Below are 21,942 nucleotides of genomic sequence, written 5' to 3'. Positions count from 1 at the left end.
GACCTTAACTTAGTATAGTATTATGACCTATATTAATGTATCAGTAAGAAAAGAGAAATTTTATGGCCACTGGGAACTAGTTTTTTAATGGAACTTTGTGACAGGTAAGGAATAGGCAGCTTTTGCGAGAGAATTAGGAGAATGTTCCCTGTAATACACAGTTCCTTTGATGGAGGAGAAAATTTTCTGCTGGGGAGCTATCAACAGTCTAGGCATTGGTCATTAAGGGGTTCCACATTGCAAGTGAAATGCAGCTTCAGTCATGCTGGGACTGTTATAGCAGAAGAGAGATCCTGGGAAGAAGCCTGGTGTGACAAATAAAATGAAAATAAAAAGATCCTACTGGGTTGACATACAGGAGGTCCAAAGTCCAGATAATTTGGAAGATGATCAAGAAGGCTTTCATAGCAACAGTGTTTTGGATATTTTAACAGAGAAAGCACAATCTCTGCTTTTTGGAGATTGGATCAATGTGATTTCTCTGAACTGAGTCCATAAATTGAGGCCTTAATCTCATTAGAGTTTCCTTTGTTACAGGTACAGCCTTGAGCAAGGTAGAAACCAAGTGTTTCTAAACTATTATCAAAGCAGTCTAGACAGGCTAAAATCACCATCCACTGGGATTCCCCTTCCAAATGAGTTAGGCTAGATTTTTCTCTTAAAGATAACAAAGTTGCTTTTGGGACTTGATTGGTATAGACAGCTAAGATTTAAAGTCTTAATCCTTGACTCAGTTTCCTAATGGCCTCTGATCAGATTGACATTGCTTCCTAATTGACTAAGGACAAAAAAGATCCACTTGGAGAATGAAGGCCCTTCGAACTCGCCTGTACTCTGAGACTGCCCCTGTCTCTGAATTCTGCCCTGATGACCAGATGGATTTTCATAAGAAGATAAAGGGGTTCAAGTCTACTCAAGTACCTGAATATCCTTATGGAATGTCCTTTCTCTGTTTAAGGCTAAATAAACCTTTTATTGTTGAGTATTGGCTGATCAGAAGTGTCATTTTATTCAACTGCTGAACCTGAACAGGATTCTGGCCAAAATCAGGACCATCCTTAACATCAGAGGATCTCGTTTCTGACAGTAAAGGGCAGTGCCTGGCATGCAGGATTTTCAATTTGAATTTATCTCTTAGGCAAGAAATCAACAAGAAAAGAAGGATCAGGACCTGGATGTCTATAATACTGGAAATATAAGTAGAGCAAAAGTTTTCTTGGAAACAACAATAGCAAAATACTGCCCTTCAAGGGAATGACAAAAGCCATGGAAAGAAAGGGAGTGTTTGAATATGTTTGCAGGTTCTCAGTAAGACCACAACCACCACCACCAAGAATGTGGTCAATTAAGAATAGATGGTTGTGGAAACACAAGAGAAAATCCCTTCCCAGAGAACACCAAGAAACAAGAGAAAGAACATACTGTCCTTGCCAGTGAACCATTTTGATCCAAGTATTTTGAAGGGGACCAAATCACAGTAATTTTTTAGGAAGACACCAATGCATTGTTTCTTCAGCACCTTGGCGAGCATTTACCAGCAGCAGTCATTGTGGCTGGGTCAAGCCTTGCTCTCTCCAGGTCTTTATCAGTGGATCAAGGCTTCAGGTGCCCAATAACCAGTCTATTTGGAGATAATGAGAATAATTCTTGAGGATTTTAATGAAGAGAAAAAGTTCCAGATTGACTGGCTTTCTTTCTCTGCAAAGTTAAAGGAAGTTAAACATACCGATGGCAAATAAAATTCTTAAATGCTTCAGACTTTCAATCAATTTGCTGTTTGCCAAGCCAGGATGGATGAAGTAGTCCAGTCAACTATCCACAGGTTTTCCTTTCTGGAAGCACTTAAAATTATCTTATCTTTATCTAGCAAACTGTCGGTCTTAAAAAGTAAATAACTAGCAAGCAAATTATTTAAATAGCAAAGTTATCTTTAGTAATTAATCTTGCTACTCTTTACTTTAGGCAATAAAATAAAAGGGAGAAAAGAAAGTGGGGCAGATTCATTATTACTCTATTTCACTTTCACCAAAAAGCAAAACAAAAAATAAACCTAAAAAGAAAAATAAAAAACAGAATTTAGTGCCTTTTTGCTGGGTTCTCTTAATATTTTGACCTGCAAGCCCAGAAAAGTAAAAGGCTTCAAGTCTAAGCTAAGTCTTCCTCTTCCTTCTGCTGTTGATAATGATATTCTAATCCTCTCTGTCTCTGTCTCTTTCTCTCCCCTTCCACATACCTCCTCTCATACTTCTCCAGAGATATTTTTTAAACTTTTTGTATAATCCTGATCTATTGTACTCTAGGCTAGTAGGCTAGTAGGGGCAAGGACTCCACCTAGTTTATTGAGGATTGAGCGGAGGATTTCATATGCAAATAGGAAGTACCACTTTGGTTTGATGCGGGAGGGGTGTTTAGTGGGTTGGCTGGTGAGAAGTTGTCGGGGTCTCGGAGTTAGTCTGGAAGAAATAGAACTCCCAAGGGTTTGGAGTGTTTTAGGTCTCCTCAGAAGTAATCAGGCCAGCTCCAAAATAGGGATTTATTATGGGGACTGCTCTGAAGTGCTTACTGAGATCATCAAAGAAATTCCAGTTATCCTTCACAAGTATATGAATGAAAAATTCCAAGTCCTGCTTTCTGAATACCAAGAGATATTTGATCTTGTGCATTTTCCAGGTTATCTCCCATAAATAAATTTATTTATCTATTATTTTCCAGACAAAATTAGATTATAATTTTTCAGGCAAGTGAAATTTCTTTTGTAGTTGCTGGCTAGATGGAACTTCTACAGTTCTTTTATATGTCTCAAAACTTTTAAGAATGTCCAACCAGAGGTAGCCAAAACTATTATTAGCATTAGCCTTAAGAGAAATTCCTGAAGTCCATGAAGGTATGTTCTTTTAAAACTCTGTTAGCAATAATACTTGGATATATTTGTGTTTTGGCCTGCAATATCCCGAAGAAGAAGGTGGCACCTTAGTTTCTAAGTGAACAAACTCCTAACTTTGGATCCAATTCCAAATTTAATAAAGAGGCATAGAATCCCCATCTCCCTCCTCCCCGTCTCCTGCCCCCCCCCCCCCTTTTCCCAATGAGCAAGCATATCAAGTCAAGCTGCTTATAGATGAATGGCTTTGTGCCATCCTTTTGGCAATTTGGTGGGATTACAGAGATATTGAAGGAAGCTGAAGGGCTTTTACTTGACCAGTAATTTAGTTTTGGATGGCTGATCTTTATACTTTGGCTCAGTTTGGATGACCCACAAAGTGAAAAGAAGTCCTAGGTAAGCTTCTGCTGAGACAGAGGAAAAAGCTTCCTAGAGGTAGATCATATCTTTGTATCCTTTCAGGAAAGCATTTTGAAGTATTAAGGAGTCAGTCAACAAGCATTTATAAGGACCTACTATGCACAAAAGTACTTGGGATGGAAAATTAAAGCAAAAATTATTCCCTAGGAGCTAACAGTCGAATGGGGGAGAAAACATGAAACCAAGTATGTAGAAAGAAGATATATGCAGGATAAATTGGGGATAATCTCAGAGGGAAGACAGTAACATTGAGGACTAGGAAAGTTTTTTTGTAGAAAATGGGACTTTAGATGAGACTTGAAGGAAGAAGGGAAGAGGTGGGGAAGGAGAAAATGATTTAAGAAAAGGGGGAGGATTTGGGGAATATATGGAATTGAGTTTTGGTTGTCTATAAGGCAGTTGGAAATGTAAGACTCCTGGAAGTCACTAGAGAGATAAGGGCTAGGTAAATGGCTTTGAGAACTATCTGCATAGAGATAATAATTTGAATCCATGAGAGCTGCTAAAATCTCCACACACAGCACAGAGGGAAAAGAAAAAGGGCCTAGTAGAGAAATTTGGGGAACAACTACAGTTAGCAAGCATGACCTGGTTGAAGATGGAAAAGTGACCACATAGGTGGAAAATATTAGAAGGCGGCACTGGTCATGAAAATCTAGAAAGAGGAGAATATCAGAGAGAAAAAGGTGATAGAAAGTATCAAAGGCTGCAGAGAGGTTAAGAGGGACGAGAATTGAGAAAAGACCATTAGATTTGTCAACTCAATCATTGCTAATTGTGGAGAGGGCAGGTTCAGTTAAATGATGAAGTTCGAAGCCAGACTCTGGAGAATCAAGAAAGAAATGAGAGACAAGGATGTGGAGGTACTTGTTACAGACTGCCTTCTCAAGAATATTAGCCATGAGAAACTGGAAACTTAGTGAATGCCCATTAGTTGGGGAATGGCTGAATAATGAATGTAATGAAATATTATTGTTTTATAAAAAACAATCAGCAGAATGATTTCAGAAAGGGCTGGAGAGACTTACATGAACTGATGCTAACTGAAGTGAATAGAACTAAGAGAATATTGTACAAAGGAACAAGAAAATTATGTGATGATCAACTGTTACAGAATTGACTCTTTTCAACAGTGAGGTGATTCAGGCCAATTCCAAATACTTGTGATGGAGAGAGCCATCCCTCACAGGAACTGAATATGGATCACAACATAATAGTTTCATTCACCTTTGTTATTGTTTGCTTGCTTGTTTTTTATTTTCTTCATTTCCTGCCTCTTTTTGATCTGTTTTGTTTGTATGTGTGTGTGTGTAGCATGGTGAATATAGAGGTATGTTTAGAGCAATTGCACATGTTTAGCCTATATCAGATTTATTGCTCTCTAGGAGAGAGGGGAGGTGTGGAGGTAGGAAGAAAAATGTGGAACATGGGATTTTGTAGGGGAGAATGTTGAAGACCATCTTTGCATGTGTTTTGAAAAATAAAAAGTATTATGGAAAAAAAAGAATATTAGCCATGAAAGGGAACTTAGTAGTAGTAGGTAAGTTTTTATGGGTAAAGAGCTATTTTTCATCTTTGTCTCTACATACTTAACACTGTAGGTACCTGTTGGATTAAATTGAAGGATATCTTTGTAAATACATTTACAAAGTTATATTTATGAATCCTATATTCATAATAATAACCTGTAACCAAGACCCACAGCTCTGATATCACAGGAATAAGCTTTACTCTTGGAGATTTATCTTAAATCTCCTTATTGTTTCATTCTTTCATTTGTGATTTCTTTTGGGAACATTAAAATTTGGTGTGTATCTAAATCTCCAAGGAAAACGAAACTAATCAATTTTTTTTGGTGGCAAAGGGATTTAAAATGGAAGTAATGATCATAATTGGAGAATAGTTGAACAAGTTGTGATATTTGATTGTGATGGAATACTATTGTGCAGCTGTGTAGATGGGAATATTATTGTATAACAATAAACAAAATAGTTTCAGAAAAACCTTGAAAGACTTACATAAGATGCAAAATAAAGTGAGTAGAACCAGGAGAACAGTATACATAGTAATAATAATATATTGCAATGATATGAATGATTTATCTATTTTCAGCAATAAAATGATTCCAAGGCAATTCTTTAGGACTTATGCTGAAAAGTGGTCTCCATCTCCAGAGAAAGAACTCATGGAGTCTGAAGGCAGATTGAAAATAATTTTTCTTTCCTTATATATTTTTTGTTTTTGTTTTGTTTTTTGCCTGTTTTTCCATCACAATCATATTAATCTTTCAATATGTTTATTGTGATCTATGTAAAAACTTGTTATTTTAGAAAGAATTTTCTAATTTTCTAATAATTGTTCATCTTATATATGAAGTATAATAGCTTTTTTAAAAAGCTAGATTTCTGTAGTACTTCAACATTTATAAAGTACTTTATACTTGCCTCATTTGATCCTTACACCAAGTCCTTTGGGCAGCTGCTATTATTATTTCCAATTTACAGACAGAGACACTGAGAATAAGAAGTTGTTTGTTACATAACTTGTTCAGGATTAAAGAGCTAGTAAGTGTTTGAGGTAAGATGCTCTCTAGCTATTGTCACACCTTGCATATAAGTATGTTATCTCTATAAATAAACAGCTTTATCTTTACATTTTCATGAAATTTAAAATGATGATAAATAGCAATTTGGCAATTGTTTGTAAATATTGACATTTTGGATATTTATGGACGCCGTTTCTTAGAAAGTTGACACCAATATTTCCTCTTTAGTATCTATGAGTGAATGAAATCAATCTGATTCTTCTTACAGAAATGTAAGCATTATCTTTTTAAATCAATGTTTTATCAGTATCTATTGTTTATAGTAGTCATTTGCCAAGAGGATCTTCCCCAATGAACCTATCCCTGGAAACAAAGAAAAAGCAGATTCAAAAAATCAAATGACAAAGCAACCACATGAAATATCCTAGCAGCATCATTTTGTTTAACTCTTCCTTCCCTGCCATAACACCTTATGATATATATTTTTACTTGGGGGCTTCATTAATTTCTACTATCGTGATGCCTGAAACTCCTGGACATTAATAAAGGCAGAATAGGTCCTTGGAAGCTGCTCAATGAGAAGCTACAGACAGTGACAGAAACTCTAAAATTGCTGTACTGAAGTAAAATGCTGGATGAACTGAGATTTGGGAGCTTTTGGTCTGGTAAAGTAATGTATATTCTACTGGTTAGAAGTATTGCTATTATATCTTCTTTTTGTAATAAATTCTCTGCCAGTTATAAAAATAATAGCTCACATTTATATAGCCTACATGCCCCTGTAATTGTCAGTAATAACTAACTTATATAGCTTTTATGTCTTATAAAAATTCTCTTAAGCAACTTTGTGAGGTTAAATCATGCAAATATTATTGAGTCAAAAGGTTTTCTGATTCCATAGCCAGTGTGCTTTTCACAATATGACACTGATTCCTAAACTCCATCTCAAAAAATAATAGCCTAAAGACTTTCTGGTTATTCATAATGAATACTTTTCAGTCTGGAGACTTTTTTTTTTTTTTTTTAAAATCATGTTCAAATAATATGAAAGGCTCATAGAGTGACAGCTGAAGAACTTCCATGTAGACCAACCCTCCCATTTTTATATAAGAGGAAACTGAGTCCCAGGGGGTGAGGTGATTTAGCCTGGGTTATATTAGTAACAAGTAACAAGGTAACAAGTCACAAAGCCCAGTTTTGAACAGGAGACTTGTTATTCTCTATGTAACAGTGTTGGTTTATTTTTATCCCTGGTGTATAGCAAAGTGATTGGCACAAAAGTAATTAATAAATTATCTTTCTGTCTCATAATCAGTGCTTAGTAATTAGTGCTCTTTTCCCCCCTCACTATTGATAAGTGCTTAATAACTTTATTATCCCTCATAGTCAGTGCTTAATAATTCCATCTCTGTCTCTCTCCAGTAGCTACATATGGATGTGAGAGGTATATTACAAGGAAAGCTGAGCACCAACAAATTGACATTATTGAATGGAGATGCTGGAGAAGACTTGAGAGTCCCCTGGGAAGCAAGGAGCTAAATCAACTAATAATTACAGAAATTAATTCAAATTATTTGCTGAAAGGTAAAATATTGAAGCTTAAATACTTTGTTCATCATTTTCATGACACTACCCATCATATCCTCTGTTGTCCAATTCTCCTTCTGCCTTTGATTTCTTCCAACATCAGAGTCTTTTACAAGTCCCCTCTTTTCATTATGGGACCAAAGTATTTGAGCATTTTCCCCCTCGCTCTCCTTTTTTCCCCCCCTGTCTTCTCTCTCTCCTTTCTCTTTTTTCTCACTCTCTTATTTTTTGTCATTCTCTCTTCTTTTTCCTTTTTGTTTTCTCTCTTCTCTTTTTGTCAGTTTTTTCTTTTTCCTCTCTTTTTCTCTTCTCTCTCCACTTCTTTTTCCTCTGCCTTCTCTCTCTTCTTTCTCTTTTTTCTCACTCTTTTCTTTTTTTGTCATTCTCTCTTCTTTTTCCTTTTGGTTTTTTCTCTCCTCTTTTTTTCTCACTCTCTTCTGTTTTTATCACTTTTCTTCTTTTTCCTCTCTTTCTCTCCACTTCTTTTTCCTGTCTTCTCTCTCTCTCTTTTTTCACTCTTTTCTTTTTTGTCATTCTCTCTTCCTTTTTCTTTTGGTTTTTTCTCACTCTCTTCTCTTTCTGTCACTTTTTTTTCTTTTTCCTCTCTTTCTCTCCACTTCTTTTTCCTCTGTCTTCTCTCTCTTTTTTCTCACTCTTTTCTTTTTTGTCATTCTCTCTTCTCTCTCTCTTCTTTTTCCTTTTGGTTTTTTCTCTCCTCTTTTTTTTTCTCATTCTCTTCTCTTTTTGTCACTTTTCTTCTTTTTCCTCTCTTTCCACTTCTTTTTCCTCTGTCTTTTCTCTCTTTTTCTCACTCTTTCTTCTTTTTGTCATTTCTCTTCTTTTTCCTTTTGGTTTTCTCTCCTCTTTTTTTCTCTCCCTCTTCTCTTTCTGTCACTTTTTTTTCTTTTTCCTCTCTTTCCCTCCACTTCTTTTTCCTCTGTCTTCTCTCTCTCTTTTTTCTCACTCTTTTCTTTTTTGTCATTCTCTCTTCTGTTTCCTTTTGGTTTTCTCTCCTCTTTTTTCTCACTCTCTTCTCTTTTTGTCACTTTTCTTCTTTTTCCTCTCTTTCTCTCCACTTCTTTTTCCTCTGCCTTCTCTCTCTTCTTTCTCTTTTTTCTTGCTCTTTTCTTTTTTTGTCATTCTCTCTTCTTTTTCCTTTTGGTTTTTTCTCTCCTCTTTTTTTTTCTCTCTCTTCTGTTTTATCCTTTCTTCTTTTCTCCTCTCTCTCCACTTCTTTTTCCTGTCTTCTCTCTCTCTCTTTTTTCACTCTTTTCTTTTTTGTCATTCTCTCTTCCTTTTTCTTTTGGTTTTTTCTCACTCTCTTCTCTTTCTGTCACTTTTTTTTCTTTTTCCTCTCTTTCTCTCCACTTCTTTTTCCTCTGTCTTCTCTCTCTTTTTTCTCACTCTTTTCTTTTTTGTCATTCTCTCTTCTCTCTCTCTTCTTTTTCCTTTTGGTTTTTTCTCTCCTCTTTTTTTTTCTCATTCTCTTCTCTTTTTGTCACTTTTCTTCTTTTTCCTCTCTTTCCCCTTCTTTTTCCTCTGTCTTTTCTCTCTCTTTTTTCTCCTCTTTTCTTTTTTGTCATCTCTCTTCTTTTTTCCTTTTGGTTTTCTCTCCTCTTTTTTTCTCACTCTCTTCTCTTTCTGTCACTTTTTTTTCTTTTTCCTCTCTTTCCCTCCACTTCTTTTTCCTCTCTCTTCTCTCTCTCTTTTTTCTCACTCTTTTCTTTTTTGTCATTCTCTCTTCTGTTTCCTTTTGGTTTTTTCTCTCCTCTTTTTTTCTCACTCTCTTCTCTTTTTGTCACTTTTCTTCTTTTTCCTCTCTTTCTCTCCACTTCTTTTTCCTCTGCCTTCTCTCTCTTCTTTCTCCTTTTTCTTGCTCTTTTCTTTTTTTGTCATTCTCTCTTCTTTTTCCTTTTGGTTTTTTCTCTCCTCTTTGTTTCTCACTCTCTTCTGTTTTTATCACTTTTCTTCTTTTTCCTCTTTTTCTCTCCACTTCTTTTTCCTGTCTTCTCTCTCTCTCTTTTTTCACTCTTTTCTTTTTTGTCATTCTCTCTTCCTTTTTCTTTTGGTTTTTTCTCACTCTCTTCTCTTTCTGTCACTTTTTTTTCTTTTTCCTCTCTTTCTCTCCACTTCTTTTTCCTCTGTCTTCTCTCTTTTTTTCTCACTCTTTTCTTTTTTGTCATTCTCTCTTCTCTTTTTGTCACTTTTCTTCTTTTTCCTCTCTTTCCACTTCTTTTTCCTCTGTCTTTTCTCTCTCTTTTTTCTCACTCTTTTCTTTTTTGTCATTCTCTCTTCTTTTTCCTTTTGGTTTTCTCTCCTCTTTTTTTCTCACTCTCTTCTCTTTCTGTCACTTTTTTTTCTTTTTCCTCTCTTTCCCTCCACTTCTTTTTCCTCTCTCTTCTCTCTCTCTTTTTTCTCACTCTTTTCTTTTTTTGTCATTCTCCCTTCTGTTTCCTTTTGGTTTTTTCTCTCCTCTTTTTTTCTCACTCTCTTCTCTTTTTGTCACTTTTCTTCTTTTTCCTCTCTTTCTCTCCACTTCTTTTTCCTCTGTCTTCTCTCTCTCTCTCTTTTCTCACTCTTTTCTTTTTTGTCATTCTCTCTTCTTTTTCCTTTTGGTTTTCTCTCCTCTTTTTTTCTCACTCTCTTCTCTTTTTGTCACTTTTCTTCTTTTTCCTCTCTTTCTCTCCACTTCTTTTTCCTCTGTCTTCTCTCTCTCTCTCTTTTCTCACTCTTTTCTTTTTCCTTTTGGTTTTCTCTTCTCTTTTTTCTCACTCTCTTCTCTTTTTGTCACTTTTCTTCTTTTTCCTCTCTTTCTCTCCACTTCTTTTCCTCTGTCTTCTCTCTCTCTTTTCTCTCTCTTTTCTTTTTTGTCATTCTCTCTTCTTTTTCCTTTTGGTTTTTTCTCTCCTCTTTGTTTCTCACTCTCTTCTGTTTTTATCACTTTTCTTCTTTTTCCTCTCTTTCTCTCCACTTCTTTTTCCTGTCTTCTCTCTCTCTCTTTTTTCACTCTTTTCTTTTTTGTCATTCTCTCTTCCTTTTTCTTTTGGTTTTTTCTCACTCTCTTCTCTTTCTGTCACTTTTTTTCTTTTTCCTCTCTTTCTCTCCACTTCTTTTTCCTCTGTCTTCTCTCTCTTTTTTCTCACTCTTTTCTTTTTTGTCATTCTCTCTTCTCTCTCTCTTCTTTTTCCTTTTGGTTTTTTCTCTCCTCTTTTTTTCTCACTCTCTTCTCTTTCTGTCACTTTTCTTCTTTTTCCTCTCTTTCTCTCCACTTCTTTTTCCTCTGTCTTCTCTCTCTCTCTCTTTTCTCACTCTTTTCTTTTTTGTCATTCTCTTCTTCTTTTTCCTTTTGGTTTCTCTCCTCTTTTTTTCTCACTCTCTTCTCTTTCTGTCACTTTTCTTCTTTTTCCTCTCTTTCTCTCCACTTCTTTTTCCTCTGTCTTTTCTCTCTCTTTTTTCTCACTCTTTTCTTTTTTGTCATTCTCTCTTCTTTTTCCTTTTGGTTTTTTCTCTCCTCTTTTTTTTTCTCACTCTCTTCTCTTTTTGTCACTTTTCTTCTTTTTCCTCTATTTCTCTCCACTTCTTTTCCCTCTGTCTTCTCTCTCTCTCTTTTTTCTCACTCTTTTCTTTTTTGTCATTCTCTCTTCTTTTTCCTTTTGGTTTTTTCTCTCCTTTTTTTCTCACTCTCTTCTCTTTCTGTCACTTTTTTTCCCTCTCTTTCTCTCCACTTCCTTTTCCTCTGTCTTCTCTTTCTCCTTTCTCTCCTCTCCTTGTGTCCTCTCTCTATCTTCTCTTTGACTGTGCTTTCCTCTCCGCTATCCTCCCCCGCCTCTCAGCAGCGAAGGAGTTAAGTTTGCGGAGGGAGTGAGGTCATTGCCCGGGATTCCCTTCCCGCGCTAACATCCCAGCATCCTTAAGCGCCACTAAGAAAAAGGGCCCTTTAAGAAGCACGCATGCGCACACCTCCCCCTTCCTTTCCCTCGGAATTTACGAGCGGGGCGTGGGGGGGGGGCGGGATCACGTGAGCGCAGCAGCGCCTCTCGGGGGCGGAGCCTGCGGGAGCTCGGGGAGAGGAAGTTCGCCTCACGTGATCGGCCGGCCGGGGCCGCTTCGCCGCGGAGGCCATGGAGGCGGAGGAGGACTTGTCCTTGCGGGCGCTGGAGAAGCTGCCCGCCGAGCTCGGGCCCCAGGTGAGGCGGGGGCGGCGCGGGGCCTTCCGGGCGCGCCGCCTCCATCGCCCTTGCTCGGTTTCGCGGGTCTGGGAGTGGGGGGGAGCCCGGGGTCAGCGCGTGGGCCCCGCCCCCGCCCGCCCCGCCTCCCGCAGCTCCCCCACACCGGCGGGCCCGGCTGTCACGGAGCGAGCTGTGGAACAGACCGGATAGTAAACAGAGCCTAACCAAGCTCTGCCAGGTCACCCTCCCCTCCCCCGCCCCCCCCTCCCCCCCGTGAGACGGGTCTTTCCCGGGGTGTGGGGTTCGAATTAGATCCGGGACTTCCCGAAAACGCTCCCTCCCCGTCCCTCGGGCTGTCCGCTGCGTCCTGGCCCGCGCCCGGGAGCTGCCTTTCCTTGGCTGCAAGCTTGGGCCCGTGTCGGTCAGGAGCCCGCGCTGCCCTCCGCGCTCCGCAGGGGTGGGGGGCACCCGGAACACTTGTAACTGATTTAGGATTATAAATCGCTTTTATAGCGTGTAATTGATTTTAACTTTTGATGTCTTTAAATTTGCGAATTGATTTTGTAGCTTATGATTGATTTTTAACTTGTAAATGCTTTTTAAAATTTATAGATCGGTTTTATAATTTATAATTGATTTTGACTTGTAAATACATTTAATACTTTATAAATCGATTTTATAATTTTAATTGATTTTAAATTTTAATTGCCTTTTTTTTATTTTATAAATTGGTTTTACAAATTACAATTGATTTTTACCATGTATAGAAAAGAGCGTATAGGAATTGGATTAAACTTTGGTTATTTGGGGAGTAGGTGTGGATGTTGTCAACAGCAAAAAGTGGTTTAAATTTGATTGTTAATATGAGTTGCTGTTAAGACTTTATCTTTCATGGAAAGAAGATATTTTGGTAAAGCAACCCTGTCGCAAAACTGTAGCAAAAGATCAGAAATGAATTTCAAATATTTGTCACCTACCTTTTAATTTTTTAGAGAAGTATCATTTTTAATTTTTTAGAGAAGTTTCACTTTTAATTTTTTAGAGAAGTATCATTTTTAATTTTTTAGAGAAGTTTCACTTTTAATTTTTTAGAGAAGTATCATTTTTAATTTTTTAGACAAGAATCATTTTTAATTTTTTAGAAAAGTATCATTTTTAATTTTTTAGAGAAGTATTATTTCTAGAATGTTTGAAACATTTGACTACCTTTTCATTAAACCAGAATTATATGAAATTATTTAGATTTTGAATTGTTGTGATATTATGAGTACTTTTGATTGAGTCTGTCAGTATAATAATGAAAGCAAATGTGCTAATCCAGTTTAATGAAATAATTTCTTCCCTTTCTTTTACAGCTTCTTCACAAAGTTATTGATGGCATTTGTGGCCGTGCTTATCCTCAGTTTAAGGATTATGACAGTATTTGGAATTCAACAGAGTGGATTAATGTCTTGGAAGAGTTTTCGAAGTTTTTCAAAACTGTCATTGGTAAAAATAAAGATTTTGAAAAGGTAATAGCGCTTCAGATTGGTTTTTGTGTAATAAGCATCTTAGTTTTTGTTGGTTTAATAGAACAGTGGTTAATAGAACAATTCATGATACACTATGATATACTATGATTCTTGATGTATATTTATGATATAGCAAATCTCATGAATTGCGTGTAATTATCATGTTAAATATTTCTTGTGCTTAAATATCTCCATGGCTTTGCTCTCACTTTTTTCCTGTCTTGGAAAGCTTTTGCTTCCCTCTTGCCTGGAACAGGCAAAATTTGTTGTTGAGAATTTTTTTTTTGTTGTTACCATCCTGTTCAAAGTACTGTAATGATTTCCAGTAGAAGTCTTTGTTACTATCTTGTTCAAAGTACTATAATAATTTCCAGTAGAAAATTATAATTGGAGATTTCTGAAGTAGGTTTTATAACACTGTTGAATTCCTAGATCTATTGACTTGAACTCATCAAGGTTAACTAGATGCTCTCTTACTGTCTCTATTTAATTTAGGATCTTCCCTGTTAGAGAATATATCAGCAAAGAGAAGAAGGCACAACTTTGCTTTCTTTCTGTTAGTTATCATTGCCCCGTCCCCATGGAGGACCAGGCCTATTCTTTCTTTGAATCTCCTGTTTTCCCCAACTAACTTTAAAACACAAAATTAAAAACTTTTTGATATCTTTACTTTTCTCCATCAGCCTTGCTCATTCTGTGTTTTAGTCCTTCTGACACTATTCTTGCAAGTTCATGGTATAAGATTTAACTTATCATCATTATTTTATATATACAATTTCCTCTACTAGATTGGAAGCTCCTTAAGGATGAAGAATATGTGTTACTCATTTTTGTCTTCCTTAAGGTTTATAAAAAATATGTGCTCAAGAAATTTTTAGTTGTATTTATTTCTTAGTTTTGTTGGTTCACAAACTCCCCAGTTCTCAGGCATTTTGGAGCACTGCTCAAACTTGGATCAATACTAGAGATTGAAGCAAAGGGAGGAAGCTGCCTTGCCTGAATTCGGAATTATCACACTAGATTTAATTTTCATGTGTTTAGGATTTTTACTTGGTTGGGAGCAAATAGGTAAGAACAAATGGAATGCAATATTTAGAGTTAGGATGATCCTTTGTGGTCATCTAGTTGAGCCCTCTTCTTTTATAGAGATCCACAGAGGTTGTGACTTTCCTAAAGGCATACAGAGAGTAAATAGCAGACCTAGGATTTGCTTCAAATCTTCTGAGTACAAATTCCTATGTTCTTTGAATTTAAAATAAACTTGAAGAACAAAAATTTTGTATTTTCTAATTGGCTGGTTATGACTCTTGGTTGCAAATTTGAATACCCTGGCCATGAGATAAAATTTTTGTCCTGAAAAACTACAAGGAAAGATTAAACTCTAAAATTTGAAAATATTAGCTGGAATTATGCTATGTCTTATTTATCATTATCAATAATGTTGTTTTATTTTGCCTTTAAATGTGTGTGCTATTTTTAATTTTAACCATGTTTAAAAATTTCTTAGGTGATTAAGCAATTGAATCACTTAAGCTCAGATCATCAGAAGACAATCATGAAGTGTTTGAAAAGCCGGAAGGATGAACTTAGGAAAGCTCTCTTAGGAGAAGTAATTGCCATTTCCTCTGCTCAGTTACAGGATTTTGATTGGCAGTTAAAGGTAAAACTGTATAATTGGGATTGTGTATATTTAAATTATTTTTGATCACTTAAAAATTTATTAAAATTGCTGTTTCTTCCTTTTTATAATACATTTCTAAAGTAATAATTGTTTATAATATGATTAAATTAACCAATTTTTTGAAATCTGTCTTTTGATTAAGTCTTAAATAGAAGTGTTTTATTTGAAGAAAGCATTTAAGGCCTGACAACCAGACTGGAATTTTTCTCCAAACATTTCTTATGCTTAAATATCTCCATGGCTTTGCTCTCACTTTTTTCCTGTCTTTGGAAAGCTTTTACTTCCCTCTTGCCTGGAACAAGCAAAATTTGTTGTTGTAATTTTTTTTGTTGTTGTTGTTACCATCCTGTTCAAAGTACTGTAATAATTTCCAATAGAAGTCTTTGTTACTATCTTGTTCAAAGTACTATAATAATTTCCAATAGAAAATTATATTGGAGATTTCTGAAGTAGGATTATAGCACTGTTGAATTCCTACTCAATTAAATGTACAAAGCATTGGGGATACAAAGAAAAGTAAAAGATGGTCTCTCTTCTCAAGGAACTCACATTCTGATGAGTAAGACAATATGAAAATAACAATGTGCAAACAATTTGTAAACAGTATAAACTGGAGATAATTGGTAAGGGATGGCATTAAGGAATTTGGCTTTTGTTACAGGGTGGGATTTTAGCTGAGATTTGAAGGAAATTATGAGGCAGACTTGAGTGAGAAAGGTCCAGATTTGGGGGACATCCAGTAAAAAAAAAAACAAGTTGGTAGATGAGAGTATCTTGTTGTAATAATAGCAAGGAAGCCCTTGTCTCTGGAAATGACGATGCATGTCACTAGCCATCCTGCACGACTTACGGCCTACCCAACACTCTATAGAGACCTTCCTCATGCTTTCATGATATTGCATGAACTGAGATGTTCACCTGTCATCACTCACTCCTGCCATCTGGACATCTCACCTTTTTCATCCATACACAGCCTTTGTGATATTACTCACTGTGTGTCTCTTCCTTACCTTCTGAATGATACTTTTTTTTAGGTCTTGAGAGTACAATGTTCTATGACACAAATTTGTACCATAGCACCAGTAGAATATTGGTATTAAAAAAACATCTTTTATTTTTGGGAGTTTTGAGTCATTAAGTGAGCTTTGCAATTTGTTACAATCAACCTAGTCTCCTCTCCTGGTGAATTTTGGTCCCATTTTGTCCATTTGTACTGTTTGAGACACACACACACACACACATACATATGCGCGCATGCGTGCTCATGTACGCGCTGATACACAAGTTCTTTAGATCTTGCCGCTAGCTAGATGTCCTGATTTGCGAAATAGGCCTTCTTTTTCCACTGGGTTTTCTTGTGTAAGTGGTTAAAGCCAAGTTCTGGAGCAGTTGCTGATCTCTTGTATTTGCTACGTCTATCAGTCATTTGTGTGATTGTAAAAATCTGCATTACTTCACAAAATTGCTTGGGAAAGCCTGACCATTCCCCACTAATACCCTCGATGCATCCATTTGTGATTCTCATACAACATTTATGTAAATGGGAAAGTAGTAAGTAGGAGCTTTCTCAGCAGCCTTTTGAAGGAGAGGGGCAAGTAAATTTGCATCATGTCCATTGCTTATCCTATTCTTTTCTTTAAACTTTTAGCTAACTTCTTTAAACTTCTAAACTAACAAATTAGTGCAGATAGCTGGTTCATCAGTGATGAGTCATATTCCACATGAGTGGTATTATTGTGATGGATACCTGCCAATTCTTTTCTTGAAGAAAATATTAATGCTGTATACTTAGGAGGCTTCTGTCTAGCCTTCAACTCTTAGCCTCTCTCGTTCCTTTTTCCTCATTCATTTTTACCAGTTTACTTATTTTCCCCCCCTACATATTCCTGCATTTTCAGTGAAGTTGCCAGGTAGCAGAGTAGGTGTTGATTAAATTTAAAGGGTTTTATCAAATTCTTGGTAGAGTTTTTCCCTCTGCACTCTCTGTAATAGCTATCCATTGACAGGCTGCAGTTATTTTCATAATGGTGGTTCTGCAAATACCAATGAGTGCTGCTTTTTGAAATAAGATGACCAGTCCGTGATCAAACACTTTCTACCGGTTTATTTCCTTTCCAAGAGAATCTGTTGAGTCATTTTTCCATCTAGCCATAACTTTTTTTTTTTTTTTTCTGGATTCATTAATAACATAAATGTCAAAACTGATACGATTCAGTTACAAAAATAGTCTGCCTCTTTGTTGCTCACTAGAGAAAGCTGTAACATTTAGGGTGTCAGTAACTAAGTCAAAGGTTCTATTTGGCCTAAAACCCGCAGTTCTTATCACCATGTGGCATTCTCCTTACAAAAGCAGAAGTAATGAGGGTTAGTTTGTATTTGGTTTTGTTTCCTGTGTTACCAAGACCAGAGACTTTAAAGACTTCATGGGGAGAGCTTGTTGGAGAAGAGCTCTTCCTCCTTGTTTAGGTTGGTCCTTGGAAGTCAATTTAGAGCTTTTGCTAAAATTTGAAGCCTTCAGACATATTGGAAGCTGCCCAAACTTGTGCTTGGCTGGGCTGGCCTATGACAGCCCAGGGTCACCTTCCCCACCAAGAAGAAGCAGCCAATTAGGACTTTGTGCTGTACATAGTACATAGTAGGGACTTAACAACTGGTTATTGCATAAAAGAAGGTAGGCTGGCGTTTACCTGTTCATTAAATTAAGCCTCAAGATTGTGATTTTATGTGGATTTGATTCATTTATTCCTTGTAGTTTCTTCAGTACATCATAGAACCCTTTAAAATGCTGTTTTGTTAGGCTTAAAATGTATAATTAATACAGACTTGTTTGATTTTTTTCCCCTATTACCTTTTTTATTTAAATAGCTTGTTCTCTCTAGTGATAAGATTGCCACACTGCAAGTGCCACTTGTGAACCTTGATCTAGATGTAAAGGAAAATGGTGACATGAAACAGTATTCTGTTGAAATGAATAAAGAAGAACTGCAGAATTTAATAAATTCATTGGAAGCAGCTAATAAGGTATATCATGTTACTGAATGCTTTTGTGGTTAAGTTTGTATGTGTGTTTTAATCTTTGGGATTTATTATCCTTAGAGCTACGTGAATAAAATATGGTTTTGGTTTTGTTGTTTCCTGTATTTTTCTTTGTTGACAAGTAATCTGTTACTTTACAGCTTTGGAATTAAGAAATCAATTAATAGCACCCCTATCAAATCACTAATTCTGAGCAGATTTTACTCAATCTATCCTTGTTTGATTTTGGAACCTATTCAAAATAAAATCATGCCTTTTTAACTGTAGGATTTATTATTATTGAACATTATTCTTATAGAATGGTACTTTAATATTAAATAAAAAGTGTCTAGCATTCATCTTTTAGATTAGCATTAGATAAATTAGCATTCATCTTTAGAACTGGAAGTGCTCCATTTGGAAAACACTTCAATAGCTTTTATTTCCTAAAGTAGAATCAGGATAAAATACCATATTGAAGGTAATTTTTTATGAAAACAGTAGTAACCTAAAATAATAGGTTTGTTTTTATAGTCTGTCATGATATACATAATTATAATAGTATTCTTTTTTTATCTGGTTGTTATATTTGGATGTGGACTTACACAATTAAAATATAACAATAATAGCAGAAATTATGGCTGAGGGGAAAAGATATAAATGAATAATCTTATATTTCTGGTGCCTGTCATTGGTGTTTGGTCCAGTCAGGTAGTAGCTGGGATCATGCCTCACCCCTCCTTTCCCAAAGCCTGATCCTCCTTGTTCATTCCTACCAGCCCATCCTGCTCCATTCCCAATAAGCTCTAACTTTCTTTCTGTGCCCTGTAATTGTCATTGGGTCCCTCATGATAGATCCATGTGTCCATTAGCAAACAGAGTACCTGGAATTGGTATTTAGATGTATGCATGCCAATGTTTTGCTCTGGTGGAGACTCTACCTTCTGGCTTCGATTAAATCCCAGCTAAAATTCTACTCCCTGATCCCCTTTCTTGGTCCCTCTTAACCAGTGGCTTTCTTATATTAGGTATCTGTCTTGTTTTATCCATAATTACTTGCATGTCTCCCCCATATTTTGTGAGTCTCTAGAGAACAGGGACTGTCCTGTGTAGCCTAGTGCATGGCACAAAGTAGCCCCTGAATTGGTGCGTGTCAGTTTGATTTGACTTGACTTTGTGGCTGATGCTGTTGTAAAATAGAGACTAATGTTTGTAATATGGAATAAAGGTAGTGGTGTGGAATAAAAAGGTCATTGGACTTGGAGCCAAGACCTGGTGATCTCATGTAATCATTTCATTTGGGGGCTTAACTTCCCCCTCTCAGTGAGAAGGGGTTGGGTTTGAGCAGCTCCCGGGGCTCTCCCAGCATTACCATTCTGTGTCTATGGTTCTGTACCACACGGTTTCCTGGCAGGCCATAGAATGCTTTCAACAGCAGGAATAAAGATTTTAAAGGCAATTGACAAGAGTAAGTTTCATTATTTTAGGGTGGTGATGGAAAGGGTCTCTCTCTTCCCCCCCTCCCTCCTTTCATGAGCACAGAAGAGATGGGTAGACAGAGAAATACAGACACACACACACACACACACACACACACAGCCAGACAGACAGAGACAGAGATATAGACAGAAACAGACAGAGAGGAGAGAATATACTCAGTGCTGTGAAGATTATTTGAAATATGATGTTGTATAAAAGCAAGTGGAAGAAAGAGAAGTGTCAGAATAAGATGAAAACAAAAGACTTGTACGATTTTAAAGAGGCTTTAATGAAAGTCCACTAAAGTGATACATAGATAGAAAGAAAATTGAGAAAGTTTAAGCATGTAGGAATGAAAGGAGCATGGGCAGAAACGGATTTGAGAATCTGGGAACTTTGAGAAATAGAGAAGAAACTTGCTGCCACTTTAAAAAACTCCAGCAGTGACTAGCCTGCATTTTCATGTTTATTAGGAGTCAGGCTTGTAAAACTGCTGATGAAAATTTCATGGTGAAATTCTGCACTCTGAGGTAAGAACCAATACTTGCTCCTAGCTCACAAAAAGAAAACTGTGGGGGTCTATACTGCTGGGATTTCTACTACATCATTTTGACAAGTGAAACTGCCCAGTTGTGCTCATCCACCCAGTTCCTAAAGTGAATGATATCCATTAGTTATCAGTAGTGAGAGTGGAATGACATCTCTTCCCCCCACCCCAATCCCATTTTTAAAAAAGCATTTCATTTTAGCATTATACCAACATCCCATTATGAAACAACCTGACTGTTTGCTTCAATTTGTCTTTTAAGGTCATCTTGCAATTGAAGTGATTGGAAGTAATGGCTATCCGAGTCACCAACTTCTTACTACTACAACTGAGGCGGGAGCAAGAATAAATATAGTATGCTCAGAGATCCGGGGAAGATACCGATGCAGTGTGCTGAGCTGAACAAGCAATCTGAGATCAGAAACGTGAAAGTGTTTACTTAGTTAGGAAAAGTTACTGTGGTTGGTCTGAAAAGTATAAAAAAAGTAAATATGAAAAATCATGGTAATTTATATTTTTTAAAAACTTGTTTTATGTAACATTTTGTAGAGAAATCTTTAGAAACATACCTGTTTAGAAAAATACCCTCTTATGTGTTCTAATTATATCAAATTAATGTGAACAAATAAGTCCCATTTAAAAAAGTTTATAAATATTAATGATGGATTAATAATTTTAACTGTTTTAAATCTAATTTTAAAACAATTCAATATCTGCAAGTATGTGTTTATATCTACATATGTGTACACATATATACATACATATGATGTCTCTGTACACTTACAAATAGTTATATATATATAGTTTATGAACTGATGTAAAAGTTTTTGAGAAAAAGTTTGGCATCTAGCACTTAATGGCTTTCTTCTTTACAAACTTTAAGTCTCTGCACACATATGTGCACATTTTTATAGAACCCCAGAGATAGAAAGGAACCTTAGTTGCACAAGATTCTCCTCTACTATACGTTTGACAGAGGACTATCTAGCTTTTGTTTGAAGATCTCTAGAAAGCTGGATCCTCTGACCCCTGAGACAGTACATTCCCCTTTGGGTTGCCCTAACTGTTCAGAAATCCTGTTCGTTGGCCTATCTGCCTTTCACCATTAACTCCTAATTTCCTATCATCGCTAAGCAGAACAAGAACTGGACACATTCAGGGTTATGAGTCTCCTTCTGCAGTTGTAGGGCCCAGAACTGAGCCTTGGCTCGAGTTACCATGGCATAAGCCCCTTTCCCTCTCTGCTTCTCAGTGCCATAAAGGAGGACCACATTCGCTTCTGGACTGTCATGTCCCACTTGATTCATATAGAACTCACTCCTGGCCCTAAATCTTTGTCAGGCTGGCTCCCCCATTTTTTATTCCTGGAGATAAGTTTTTGAACCTAAGGATGAGCCTTAAGATTTAACCCTATTAAACTTCATTTAATTAGTTTCCACCCTGTGGTCCCGGCCTGCCAGGATCTGGATGCTAACTTAGTCATCAAACATGCCGCCCGTCTCCCTGACCCTCCTGTCAGCTGCTGGGTATCCAGGCTCCTGGACTGGGCTCATTCACATTCTCTGGTTCAGTCCCATCAGCTTCCTTCCTGTCCTCACATGTCTCACTCCTGCCTCCCGCCTTTGCACAGGCAGTCCCATATGCCTGGGATGGATTCCCTCCTCACCTCTGCCTCTCATGTAATCTCTCTTTCTAAATTCATGTCAGATGTCTTCTACATGAAACTCTAGTGTCCTTGGCTGGTGTCCCCGGTGCTGATTTTGCCTGTATCTGTTTTGTATACACACATATTGATTCCTCAACAGAATGTAAGGTCCTAAAGGAATAGGGGCTGTTTTATTTTTGTCTTTGTATTTTTATCTCTGTCTTGTGTACTGCCTGGCAAACACATAGGTACTTAAAAGTAATCGTAATGATGATTACAGCTAGCGTTTATATTACACATTCTGTGTGCCAAGCCCTATGGTAAAAACACTTCACAAAGATGTTATTTGACCCTCACAACCACCCTGCAAGATAGGCATTATTACTTTCTCTGTTTTACAACTGGGGACATTGCAGCCGACAGTTTAAGGGACTTGCCTGGGATCATAGAGCAAGTAAGAGT

At 36.8% G+C, this 21,942-nt stretch overlaps 1 protein-coding gene across 1 annotated transcript; it reads left to right on the top strand.

The window, feature by feature from the left end:
- Positions 1-11,496: 11,496 nt before the first annotated feature.
- Positions 11,497-20,510, top strand: COMMD8 (COMM domain containing 8). Its single transcript, XM_031941920.1, has 5 exons — positions 11,497-11,620; positions 12,958-13,113; positions 14,621-14,773; positions 17,660-17,815; positions 20,098-20,510. Exons 1-5 carry the CDS (start codon positions 11,555-11,557, stop codon positions 20,116-20,118), a joined length of 552 nt encoding a protein of 183 aa, XP_031797780.1. The 5' UTR covers positions 11,497-11,554; the 3' UTR covers positions 20,119-20,510.
- The last annotated feature ends 1,432 nt before the right edge of the window (positions 20,511-21,942 follow it).

Source organism: Sarcophilus harrisii, chromosome 6, assembly GCF_902635505.1.
Source record: "Sarcophilus harrisii chromosome 6, mSarHar1.11, whole genome shotgun sequence".
Lineage (NCBI taxonomy): Eukaryota > Metazoa > Chordata > Mammalia > Dasyuromorphia > Dasyuridae > Sarcophilus > Sarcophilus harrisii.
Note: the sequence above shows the minus strand (reverse complement) of the source record. Positions and strands in the feature narration are given on the sequence as shown.